General features: G+C 38.5%; 1 protein-coding gene across 3 annotated transcripts in view; it reads left to right on the forward strand.

Annotated features, from left to right (window-relative positions):
• Positions 1-13,200, forward strand: part of COL28A1 (collagen type XXVIII alpha 1 chain) — a 142,977-nt gene that overhangs the window by 70,386 nt on the left and 59,391 nt on the right. For all 3 annotated transcript variants that reach the window (XM_045578408.1, XM_036429347.2, XM_036429346.2), the window contains 5 exons: positions 224-295; positions 3,735-3,803; positions 4,397-4,465; positions 7,910-7,978; positions 8,773-8,841. In XM_045578408.1, the coding sequence (XP_045434364.1) occupies positions 224-295; positions 3,735-3,803; positions 4,397-4,465; positions 7,910-7,978; positions 8,773-8,841 (348 nt within the window). The remainder of the gene's footprint in view (positions 1-223; positions 296-3,734; positions 3,804-4,396; positions 4,466-7,909; positions 7,979-8,772; positions 8,842-13,200) is intronic.

Consider the following 13,200-nt stretch of genomic DNA (forward strand, 5'->3'; position numbering starts at 1 on the left):
TTAATTTTTTAATTAAATCATGTTGAATAAATGAAGACTGAGTAATTCTGAAGTACACAATATGCTCAAGAACACTGATGGATAAACCCTGTGTGACTAAGCTGGGCTGGGGCACATCACTTTAAAATTGGCATTAGTTAAGAATGTGGCCCTAAAATGGTTGCTATATGATTGAGGAGGGTTTGTTAATATGACAACTATATTCTTCTAATTACTTTGTCAGGGTGATGAAGGAAAGAAAGGGAGCAAAGGAAATCAAGGACAGAGGGGATTTCCGGGGCCAGAGGGGCCAAAGGTAAGTTTTTGTACTCTCATTTTTGCCTTGGGAAGCTTGTAATTGTGTCTGGTTTTAATAGAATATTAGATTTCTACTGCAAATCTGATTTCCAATTTCCTCCTCAACAAATACAAACCCAAAACTCCTAAATGAAAAAGGCTTTAGGAAATACACTATTCCAGACCTCAATAGAATGGAATAAAGAGATTGCATAAGATATGTACTCTTCATTGGAATATTTATGCTTCTATGAGAGAATCTGCAGTCCTCTCTACCAACAAGCAAACATTCAAAAGTTGTGATAAAGTTAGGACATACCAATTCTCTGGCATCTTGCTTTGCTGGACAACTTACAAGGTCCCCAGGCTGAGCGGCGGTGCAGAGGGGATGATGGCGGGACTACAGAAGGCAGGAGAGTTGGGTTCTCACCCTGCCCCTTCCTGGAACCTTCCGGGCCAATTGTTTCAATCACAGGAAAAAAAAAATAATAGTATCTATTTCACAGGGTTGTTGGGAAGACTAAAACTGTTAATAAAACACTCAGCACAGTTTCTGGCACATAGTGAGAGTTCAATAATGCAGTTATTTAAAGAGAGCAGATAATAATTTAATTAAATGAATGAATAAATAAATAAATAAATAAATAAATAAATAAATAAATAAAATATAAGTAGGTGAAGGGGCACCAGGAACTGATTTTCTTAAATAAATGCCTTCTGCTGCAGGATCTGATTTTCTTAAATAAATGCCTTCAAGCAGCACACGATGAGAAATTCCACTTTATAAGAAATGTGTTATATTACTATTAATAACAATAACTATTCTTTATGTCTCAGTTACTCTTATTCAAAGTGAATATTTTTCTGTGTTTTTAAATAAAGCTATTTTTTATAAAGAATTGCTATATTTGAAAACATAAGCAAATCTTAATACAGGGTCTTTAAAAAATATATACCATCTAGGTACATAACTATGTATTTAAAAGTACAGTAATTGGCCTCTTAAAAAAAAGTAGAGTAGATTAAATCTGGGAGCATTATTTTGCCCTGGTCTTAGTGAAAAATTGAACAGGTTAGTGTTTTATGTCTTCGCCATAGGACTGAACTGGATAGTTATCTGTGGTCAGAATCCTTGGTGTGTCATGTGCCACTGCCTTGTAGTTTTGGAATTAAGGGTGGGCACATACATGCACTGGCATGATGTGGGCCCCAGTAGGCTGGTGTGCTCAGCTATCCAACATATTAGGGACCCTGCATTAGCTCCTGCAGAGCAGGAGGCCTCAGCTGTGGCTCAGGGCAGGAGTCATTACCAGTGACTCTCCCAAAGGAGGCAGGAGATTAAAATGGGCAGCTCACGATCTAGAATAGTTCATTCTTTAAGGCAAAAGGAAGCAAACATTTTTTTTTCTTTTATTAAATCCTCATGGAGGATATGCTTACTGATTTTAGAGAGAGAGGTATGGGAAGGGAGGGAGGTTTGAGGAAAAAAGAGGGAGAATAGGAGGAGAGAGGGAGAATCATAGATGTGAGAAGACATTCATTGGTTGGCTCCTATATGTGCCCCACTGGGGATCAAACCTACACCCTAGGGATGTGCTCTGACCAGGAATTGAACTCACAATCACTATATGAGACAATGTTCCAACAACACTGGCCAGGGCAGGTGGAGGCAACTTTTTTGGTAGATGTGTAGGTAGTAAATAGGCTTTGCAGGCCAAGGAGCAAAATTGAAAGTATTATATACACACTTTATTAACAACCATTTAAAAATGTGAAAGCCATTTTTAGCCCCTGGCTGTACAAAGCAGATGGCAGGTGGGATTTGGCCCACAGGTTGCAGTTTTCTGCACCTGTTCTATATCAGCAGTTTCTAAACTGTTTGATTATGCATCTCTAATAGTAAAAAAAATATTGACTACACTCCAATATAGTTTTATTTTTAATTATAATTTTTATTCATATACTACCATATTAATAGCATAGGTTTATCTAAATAATTGAAAATTTGAAAGATGAGATAAAAATTATAGTGTAGCCCTAATATTATCTTCTAATAATGCCAAACGGGTAATTTTAAACACATTGTAGGGAGCGTGCACCCTCTTTTAATGATAATTGCTCTGCATAGTGTGTTTTGGGGAGGTTATAGCACCTACATAAGAATCAGTAGAGGTGCCTCATAAAAATTCATATTCCTAGGCCCAGTCCCTAGATCTATTAAATTAAAATATCTGGGACTGATCATCAGTAGATAATTGATCATCAGTAGATAAAGAAGATGTGGAATATATATATATAATGGAATATTACTCAGCCATTACAAAGAATGAAATCTTACCATTTGTGACAGCTTGGATGGATGTAGAGGGTATTATGCTAAGCGAAATAAGTCAGACAGGTAAAGACAAATACCATATGATTTCACTTATATTTGAAATTTAAAAACAAAATAAATAAACAAAATAGAAACATATCACAGATATAGATGACTGATGGTGGGTAGATGGGAGGTGGGTTGGAGGGCTGGGTGAAAATGGTGAAGGGATAAAGAAGTACAAATTGGCAGTTACAAATCAGCCTTGGGGATGTAAAGAACAGCACAGGGACTACAGTCAACAATGTTGTAATAACTATGTATGGTGCCAGTTGCTTCCTAAACTTACTGTGGCGATCAGTTTATAAATGTCTAACCACTATGCTGTATACCTGAAACTAATATAATATTAAATGTCAACTAGAGTTGGGAAAAATTTTTTTTAAATATCTCTGGGACTGAAACCCTAGATTCTGTATTTTATCAAATTCCTCTGATGATTATTCCCTAAAATTGGTCTAGAACTAGGTGGGAAAGAGATACCACTTGATATTTCAAATTGAGTCTTTATTGAGACTCAATATTGAGACACCAAAAATTATTGAGAAATGTTTTAATTTTTCTATCTGAAAATAATTTTTTTTTACCATAAACTCTCTACTTCCAAGATGGAATATAAGATTGCTTACAATGGAAGACTAACACAAAACAACAAAGGAAAAAGTTATAAATTGTAAGAAACATTATTCATCTAACCAAGTATACCCCAAAACTTATGCTGAAGATAATTGTTATAATTGAAGAAATATTTCCCTCTGACTTCCCTGGCCTACTACAGAAGGGAAACACCAGGAAGTGCCTAATTTTTATTAGCTAATAAAAGGATGCACAAGAGATAAAATTTTCCTAATACTAGAAATTAGTTGAGTGCATTTATTAAAGGCATTGAAATATTAGTCATCAATAACTTTAGTTGTGATTTAACAAAGATATAAAAATATTTCACATTGGTCTGTAAAATAGACGGGTCATGATATTTTAAAATGCTGGAAGCACATTTCTATTAATATGTTTTTCCTAATGTAATTCCGATATATAGTTTTCTTTTGCTTGAAATGTAATGAGTATTTTTCTCTGCTTTTAGGGTGAACCAGGGGTTATGGGCCCTTTTGGAATTCCTGGAACATCAATTCCTGGACCACCTGGACCGAAAGTATGCATTCTTGGCAATATATTTCTATTTTTCTTAGATAATTGGTAGAATTCATGATACCAGTCAACTAGAATTTTAGTTTGGGAAGAACCCAAGCTATTATGTACTAGTTCAAATAATCAAACTAAAGACCAGCAGCAAATATAAGATTAGAAACCAGATTTCTGTTCCTGGTCGTGAACTTGTCACTTCACCTTGAATTACCTCCCCCAAATTCTAGACCTTAGAGCAGGTAAGAATTTACTGCATCTATTCAGAAGAATCTCCTAAGACTTATAACCAGGAAGTGTGACAGAAGAGAAATCCACTCAGATTTGAGAGCATCCCCAGACATTCTTGCAGCCTAAACATTTGTGTCAAGTTAGCCACCTCTTATTTCAGTCCAGCTTAGTAGTTTCTAAACCAGCTTAGTAGTTTTTACTGACAGCTTTTATTTACTTAGGATATGAAATTCCCTTTAAGAAGAATGTTCTCTCTCAGGATTTGATAGTGGTAAATTAGGCCCTTTACAAACCAAGTTTTTTGCCCCCTGCCATTGTGGTTTCTCATGCAACCTAAAGTCTGAAACTCTGAACACTGTTTGAAATGTCCAGGGAGACAGAGGTGGACCTGGGGCACCCGGATTTAAAGGGGAACCTGGCATTGCTATTCGAGGACCAAAGGTAGGCTTTGTTTATGCTCTTTTGCTCTTATTTTCCTGCATGTGAGAGAATGACAGTAGATTTAATGCATCCTAAGTTGATGATGGAGATGGTTCTATTTCCAGTATGCTGATGAACTCAAATATAAGAATACACTATTGCCTTCAGTAAAAAACCAAATCAAACAGATCATTAACTTTTCATGAATGCAGAGGATCATTTATTTTTTCCTAAATGTCTTCCATCTTTCCAAGTTATTTTAAATGAAAATGCAAATAATTATAGATGACAACTTTAAGTAGTCATTTCTATTTTTCCATGGCAGCAAAGCACAGCACTGCAGCAATGGTTAACATCCCAAATGGCAATAAGCACATCCCTGTGTCCATACAGGCTTCAGGGCTACATAATCAGCACTCACGAAATGAGTAGAATGTTGTTATGTAGCTTTGAAGCTGTATTCAGTTCTATCAAATTGTCTTTTCTAGACAAAAGTGTTCAAGTACTAACATCAGTGATTTTAAAACTTCAAAAAACAAACTTGTGAATGTAAGAATCATTGATTGGCTGCCTTCTGCCAGGCCACTACTGGAGACAGAGCCCAAAACCCAGGCATGTGCCCTGACTGGGAATCAAACCATAACCTCTTGGATCATAAGTTGATATTCAACTACTGAGCCACACCAGGGTCATAAAAACAAAACTTAGAACCACTTTTGAAATATAACGCAAAATCTATTATATACTGATCTAAATTGTAGGGGTTCTTTCTGAAGGTCAAGGGAGGATCCTGGCATCATTTTTCTTATTCATGTTAACAGTCATCCTTGCTAGGGTGAAAATCTTCTGGTTTATTGGGGACAGAGGAGGTTCCAGGGATGTGGGACGTTCCAGCTGAAACAGAAAGTCCCAGACAAACCGGAACCTTACTCCCCAGACTTTGAGGCACATAGGAATCCAAGTTATATACAATTCCGGGAGAAAATCCAAATTTCGTAATAAAAACTAGAGATATGACCCTTGGTCAAGAACATTTGGGTGATAATTTCTATACTGTTTGATAACTCCCTGGATCTGTGTATTCCTGGATTTATGATTTATAGTTGCTTCTTTCTGCTTATTCCTTACAATAGATATAAAATTCAATTAAATATGCAGCTAGGGTTTATAAGCCCCACTTTATTTTCTACTGATGGTCATTGGACATTATTGGTGCTAGTCAAGTCATTGCCTCTTCACTTTCAAGTATTTTTGAATCCCGTGGCCTCCAAAGATCCTTGTTCTGTCCTTCTTCCCTAATACATGGGTCTTGAAGCATTTGGGGGTTAAATGCCTGATGGAAATTTTGTCACATTAATTCAGTTTTTGTGTATTACTTCAGAGACCTCCCAGATCCCCAAAAGCCCATTTTAAAACATCATATTAAGATTTCTGCCCTAACTTATGTTGAATGAGAGACACTTCAAATTGAATCACTTTGCACGATGTTTTCTTGAATCCAGTGCCAAGAGGCCAAGTGGCAATCTTTCGTCTGAAAGTGTGTGGTGAGGGGCCAAAATGAAAACCTGAGAAGGGAGCACTTCCCTCCTGATATTCCTGTGAACGTTAGAAGTAACAATCTAACTAACATTATTGCAAAAGAGAAGATAAAGTTCTCTAGGAAAAATATGTTTGTAAAATATTAATGTTTTAATGTCCAACCTCCCCCCAGTGTGGGTGCCAGAGGCTAAATGACAACAGCTGCTGACGATTTGTTATAGGCTTGGCATGAATGAAGAAAAACTGAAAGCGAATTTTTATTCCAATTTTCTTTCAACTTAACCAGGGAGCAGTTACTGCTGTCTGTTGTGGGCCTGCTCCTTATGTAGCACAGAGAGAAACGGACATCTTATCTTGGGACCTATCCCATGTGGATGCTTAACCTCAATTTAAACACAGTTGGAATAGCAGAATAGATTGCTTCAGGAGTGACCAGTTTTCTACAGTTGGAGATACACCAAAACTCACCTCTGCAGAAGATCTTGCTTTTGTTCTCTGTCACACAGCTGTATGCAGTCATCTTGGATTTCTGTGGATGATAAACAGTAAACTAAGTTTTAATAAGTGACCACATGTGTTCTGAACATGATCCAGTCTCTTAGTTAAACAGGAAAAAACAGTTGTTGCATGAGTGGGGGGTAGAGGGGCAAAGGGGCAATAAGGACACATAGGTAATACCTTAATCAATAGAGAAAAACAACAATAACAACAACAAACAGTTGCTGCATTCATGGTTTTCAAAACACTTAACTTTCTTACTACTTAAAGGGTATGCTGATTTCCTTCCTCCCCATCCAATCAATTATTCTTGCATAGGAAAAGAATGAGGAACATTTTGGAGAGTTGGATTTTGGCCAACATTGTGGATTAGAAAAATGGCAGTTTGATTTCAGAATTTGCTATCATATAAGCAAAGTATGGAGAGTTCTGCTACTTTTTCCATTCTTGGAAAACAAAGGCCTGTCTATTAATAGAGTTTCTTCCTAATGTAAAAGTCAAGAATAATTGATATGTACTGACAAGGGTCATTGCAAGAGTTATTGTAGTAACAATGGAATGTGGTATAAAAAAATATTACAAGTCTTAAATATAAGTGCAAAAGACTTATATTGAATAAATCTTCTAGGTGTGTCTTCCTCATTTTTATTTTGATTTCTCCCTCTCTATTTTACTTTTACCAACAATATCTTTAATTTCCATTCATAGAGAGTACACATCTCAAAACACTTGTTCGAGAGGCAATAAGCACATTTCTCTACATAGGAGTCCAGTAGTTACTACTAAAAGTTTTTGATGTTTAACTTTATCACAATAAAACAATACTTACAACATTTTCCTAGGTATCAAAATACAAAGCATTAACTCTGTGTCCTGGCCCTTTATAACTTAAAAAACACACATCCTGTTTTAATTTTTTATTTGGTCTTACTTATTCCCCATGTAACTGGGGCCCTGTTGAGGCCCATAGTAATAAATAACATTCAGTTATCTTACTCTAGACTTCAAATTTTGCTATGTATTCTTTTTTATTCTTTCTCTTATAGGATGCTTGCTAAATTTTCATATTTTTATACCTTTTCCTGATATATGCTACAGTAAAAATCTATAATTTAAAAAATTAAAATATCAGCAACCAGCTATCTTCTAATTCCTGTGAAATGGGTTTTCTGTAGAACACTCAGCAATAATTCACATATATTATTTACTACATGCATTTCATGATTCCCACCACATACAAGGAGTAAGACTTATGAAGAGATAATGAGTTACCATATGTAATAGGATTTCCTTCTAAACATTTCCAAATCATTCCTTTTGCCCTTATCAAATCTACTTCCGGCTTATTGAGTTGGTAGTGTGCTTACGTCTTACCAGGTGTTCCACAGTTTAGTCTCAGGATATTACCTGGTGTTGGAATTTTTCCAGGGTGCCCAAGGCCCACGAGGACCAGTGGGTGCTCCAGGACTTAAAGGCGATGGCTATCCTGGTGTGGCTGTAAGTATGGGCATTACTTTTATTTCTTTCCTTCTTCCCTGCCTTCCTTCACCTTCTGTTTTCCTCTTCCTCCTTCCCTATCAGTTCCTTCCTAGGCGTCCTTCAGGCCGCCTTTCCCCTCCCTCCTCTTCCTGTGTCCTCCCTCCCTTGTTCTCCCCCTCCTCCTGCCTCTTTCTTCTTCCTCCCCCCCTGCCTCCATCTTCCCTCCCCTTACCTTCTTTTTTCCTTCTCTTCCTCCCTCCCTTCTCGCTTCCTCTTTCTCTTCCTTCTTCTTCCTCCCTTCCTCGGCAGTGAGGAGATCACTTAAGAAGGAAGGAATCAGGGGAAGGACTGAAGAGTTATTCAGGGGTAGTTATCGGATTGATTTAGGGATGCTATACGTTATTCGGAATTCTTTTTTCTTAGTAGTTGCTTTCTCCTCCCCGTGGAAGTACGGCCGGCAGTCATTCCTTCTTGCCTTCCGACCTTCCTCAATCCCTCCCTCCTTCCTCCCTCCCTCCCTCCCTCCTTGTGCCTTCCTTCTTCTTCTTCCTTCATTTCCTTCCTTTCCTACCTACCGTCCTACTTTCGTCAATTCCTCTTCTTCCTTAATTCCCTCCCTTCCTTCCTTCCTTTCCCTCTTTCTTCCTTCTTTCCCCTCTTCCTTTCCCCCTTTCTTTCTTTCTTTCTTTCTTTCTTTCTTTCTTTCTTTCTTTCTTTCTTTCTTTCTTTCTTTTTCTTATTTCATTCTTCCTTTCTTTCTTTTGAATACTGCAAACAAAGTTGCTCAATCTCTCCCTTATCATGACACCTAGGGACCGCGAGGATTACCAGGACCCCCGGGACCAATGGGTTTACGTGGAGTGGGGGACACTGGAGCAAAGGTGAGATTTTAAAGTGGGTAACATAGTAGCTTGTAGAGGGACATGATTAGTATGTGTGTGTTTTTAATCAGGCATGATAGAAGAGTAGGGATATCTAAAGAATTGACAAAGTTATTAATCCTCATCCATGGACTTCCTGGGAACCTTGCACTCATTTAAACATGTAGCTTAACTTTATGGTTTTTCTCTTGCTTTCTTTGTGGCAATCCTCACATCCCTTTGCTGCTTTGTCTTCCTGCAGCGGGATCAGTCTGTTCAGAGGCCCCCTCTCTTTCCTAGGTGCTCTCATCCCGTCCCATGGCCTTAACCACTAGCCACATGCCAATGGCACCCCAATTTCTATCTTTTCTGCTGTAAGCTCTGGTCTCACCCCTCTGGTTTCTTCCACACAGCTCCTCTTAGATTTCTTACAGTCATCTCTAACCTAACATCCAAAAGGAACCTTTGCTTTTCACCCCATAAGCTTGTAAATGGCATCATGTGCCCCACTCTGATCTGATGATACCCGAGTCGTTCTTGGGCCCTTTCTTTCCCCCTTCTTCCTCCATGTCCAGCCCCATGGTAAATCCTGTCAGTCCCACCTTCAAAACATATCTTGATTCTGTCTGGTTTTCTCCTGCTTCCACCAAGGAAGACTACCTGGGCTATTAAAATAGCCTCTTCACTGCTCTTTACCTCTGGCCTTCTGTTACCTAGTGGGCAAAGGACTCTTTTGCAACCATAAATCAGATCATGTCTCTTTCCTTCTCAAAAAACACTCTGGTGTCTTCTCTTTGTGCTGAGAACAAACTCCAGCCAGTCTCCATGGCCTCTGAGGCCCTTCATGACCTGACTGCAGCTCCTGCCTCTTCCTCTCTTTTTGCCAATGCCCCCCCTCCCCCCAAAAAAAGCCACACCAGCCTACACTACACACTGCTTCAGCTCATCCCTGCTTCCAGGTCTTGATTCTGTCATGATGGCTCACCTCCCTCACCACCCATTCAAAAGCAATCATCTTTCCTCTCCCTTCCTCCTCATCACTATCATATCCCTTTGAGTATTTCCTACATAGCAGGTATCACTTTCTGAAATCATCTTGCTCATTTTCTTGCCTTGAGTAAGTTTTCTTCATTGCAAGCTCTTTGTTTTGTTCCCTGCCAAATTCCTCATGCCAGATCTAGGTGTGAGCTTCATAACATGTTGAATGAGTGAAAAATTAATGAATGATCAATATTACCTGAAAGAGAGCTTTTTTCCTTAGAATACACCAACTCAGTTTTTGTTGTGTTTTGTTTTTTTTTAGTTGTAAAAACAGTTTATTCCTGGGAGCATGTCTAGGCAGCATCCAGTTACTCTGCCACTATTTTTAATCTTAAAATTGTTGTTCTTGAAATATTAATGTTTATTGCATGTCACATTAATATATTTAAATCATTTTTCTTGAAAACAACTCAGTTTTTTTAATGCATACAGGTCCTTAGGGGGAGCTGTTGTAAGTGCTCAATGTCAACGTTTTGTCTTTTTTTGGTCTCTGCCCCATTGCTTAGGAGTGACCACACCTTGAGACTGCGTCTGTGTGGTGAATGAGGCAGGCGTTCTCTTGTCCTCTCCCACTAGAATAAAAGATTGAAGACCCATGGCACTAAATATCCCGTCCCAAGGAGATCTCTGTCTGTCAGGGTGATCATGGGAGTCCAGAAGAGGCTTGTCTGACATTGCCCAGTAGCCTGTGCAGAGCAGACACCCCCAGGTGTTTTGATCAAGGATCTGGCCTGGTCAGACTAAGGACTGACTCTAATCTTCTACACACCCCGGCAGTGCCAGTGTCCTTACTGAGTTTAGGCATTGTAGTATTTTTTTTTCTTTAAGGCAAAGTATCTGTCAAATGTTAAGATTTAAACATAGAAAGGAAAAAGAAAAAGAAATTGTTTTTACATCACATATTCCTTTAGTTAGCAAAATAGATGCTTACGGCATTCCTATTTATAGTGAGGCATGATATAAAATCTGTTAGGTATATACTGGAATGTATTTGTATTCCAATGGAATTGTATGATCATTTACATTACCAGAGTAGATATAAAAATGTATACTTATATAAAAAGAAAAAAATTATATAAATATACATTGTATTATGTTAACTATGCTATTACGTTACTATCTTACAGTGAGCAATAATAACTAGCCACAGATAAAGAACATTTAAAAATTTGATTCCTGTGAATGTTCACTGTCAGATTATTTAAGATGTAGACTAAAACACTTACTAAGTGATTTCATATACGGCTTTTCTCTAAGTCCCTTGTATTTATTTCCTTATATACTTTGGGGTGGGGGAAATCAAGGAAGAAACTCTTCTTTCTAAATTTTATCCTGCCTATTTTTTGTAACAGTCAACATGTTGTCAGAAGCTCTATCTTAAGTGAAATAGTATGTCTATTTCACTTTATAGAGTTACTATTTCACTTACAGGGGGGCTGAGTGGAAGCAGCAGTCTCTAGCTCACTTCCAGCTGAAGGGAGAAGAGGACATTAGCCTGGACCTGCCTCTGTTCACCCACCTCCCTCTCTGCTGCCTATTTCGGCTTATGGGGGGAAATTAAGTTATCCTGCCGATCACTAGCCCTGGAGGGTGATGTCAAAAGTGTGAGCTAGCCTTAGAATCCAAGGACTTGAATCAATCATTTGAAAATACAGGAAATTTTAAACGCAAACATCAGCTTTTCATAATTTTCAAAACCATCTCTCCTTTTTAAAAGAAGCCTTCAATGTCTCTATGTGGCCTTTTATTTTTCTCCAAAGAAAACTTGGGTGCGTGCGCATGCACACATGAACAGAAGCTGGTAAAGAAAGGAAAATATTCAGAGCAGTCTAATTCCCACTTAATGTTGTCCTTCTGGGTTGGCAGAGTGAAGGTGAAACTCTCAAAATACTTAAAGCCACTGTTAGCAGAAATACAGGACTTAAGTGTGTGCAAAATTTCTCCTCTTCCATTTTGACTTTTAAAAAGGCAGGGAAATCATATTAGGTGTGTGTGGTTGTATAGACATATATAGCTGATACGTTTTTCATTAAAACTCTGTGTAGTCACCTTAAAGTACTGGCCTTAGGGCATTAACTTATATAACAAATGTGTTTTGAAATGAGGAAACCATTAAGGCAGACTATTAATTTATGGCGAACTTTTGTGATATTTGGCTAAGGTCACATATGTTTAGCATATGACGCAGACATTTGAATCAAAGCTTCTATGTTTCAAAACATATAAAAACCAGTCCCTGACTTCTTGCACCCTGGTGGTACTCCCAGGCTTTCTTCCAAGTGGACGAATTCCTTATGACATCAGTGGCTGGAGCACTTCTATATGCATTACCTTGAATATAATCCAAATTTTAACAAGAGCTTCTGAGAGATTTCTAAAAGTCTTGTAAAAACTACAACATTCAAGGTAAAAGCAGATATAGTGTTAAAATCCACTTTGGAAACACACCCTGAAGAGGAACAGACAATTTGGTTTCTTGCTAAGTGGGATGTGCTCATCCAGTGCTCTGACCCCTGGATCCACATTCCCTGGTCCTCTATGGGGGAAGTCAAGTTCAAAGATCCTGTGTAACACTGCCTGCATGTCTGTACTGGAACCTATCAACTAGAAGGACCCTTTGTGATCTGGGGACAATCGTTATATAAATCTCATTTTCCTTTGAGAAACTCAGGTAACTTCCCCCCAACCCCCACCCCTGTATTTTCACCCCCAAAGACTCATGAGGTGCATATGTCCCAGGGTGATTCACTGACATCTCTGAGGGTAAGAGTTTGTTGGCCTCTTAGAAGAGGAATGAATGAAAGGACTGGCTCTCCCGAGCTCCATAAAGGCATCCCCCCATGTCCCTCTCTGAGCTCTTTCAGCCCCTTCCTTAGGATAGTTCCTCATAGAGAAAGCATGGCTGTCCAAAGCTCTGGGGCTGCTGAGCTCAGGCCAGTTCTCACACAGAACAGATCAAACCTGGCATTTGGGGCCCTCAAGGGACCTCTTAACCATCAAGTGGTTGGAATAAGGTCTGTGGGCAGAAAGACTTTTGGGTTGTTGTCATTACTATTGTATATTACCTAACTATTATATATTATATACTATCTAAATATTTCCAGGATATGGTGACATTTTTAAACAACCCACTTATTTTTTAAAATATATATTTTATTGATTTTTTACTGAGAGGAAGGGAGAAGGATAGAGAGTTAGAAACATCAATGAGAGAGAATCATCGATCAGCTGTCTCTTGCACACCCCCTACTGGGGATGTGCCCACAATCAAGGTACATGCCCTCGGCTGGAATCGAACCCGGGACCTTTCAGTCCGCAGGCTGACACTCTATCCACTGA

The sequence above is a fragment of the Pipistrellus kuhlii genome, unplaced genomic scaffold (assembly GCF_014108245.1).
Source record: "Pipistrellus kuhlii isolate mPipKuh1 unplaced genomic scaffold, mPipKuh1.p scaffold_m20_p_10, whole genome shotgun sequence".
Classification (NCBI taxonomy): Eukaryota; Metazoa; Chordata; class Mammalia; order Chiroptera; family Vespertilionidae; genus Pipistrellus; species Pipistrellus kuhlii.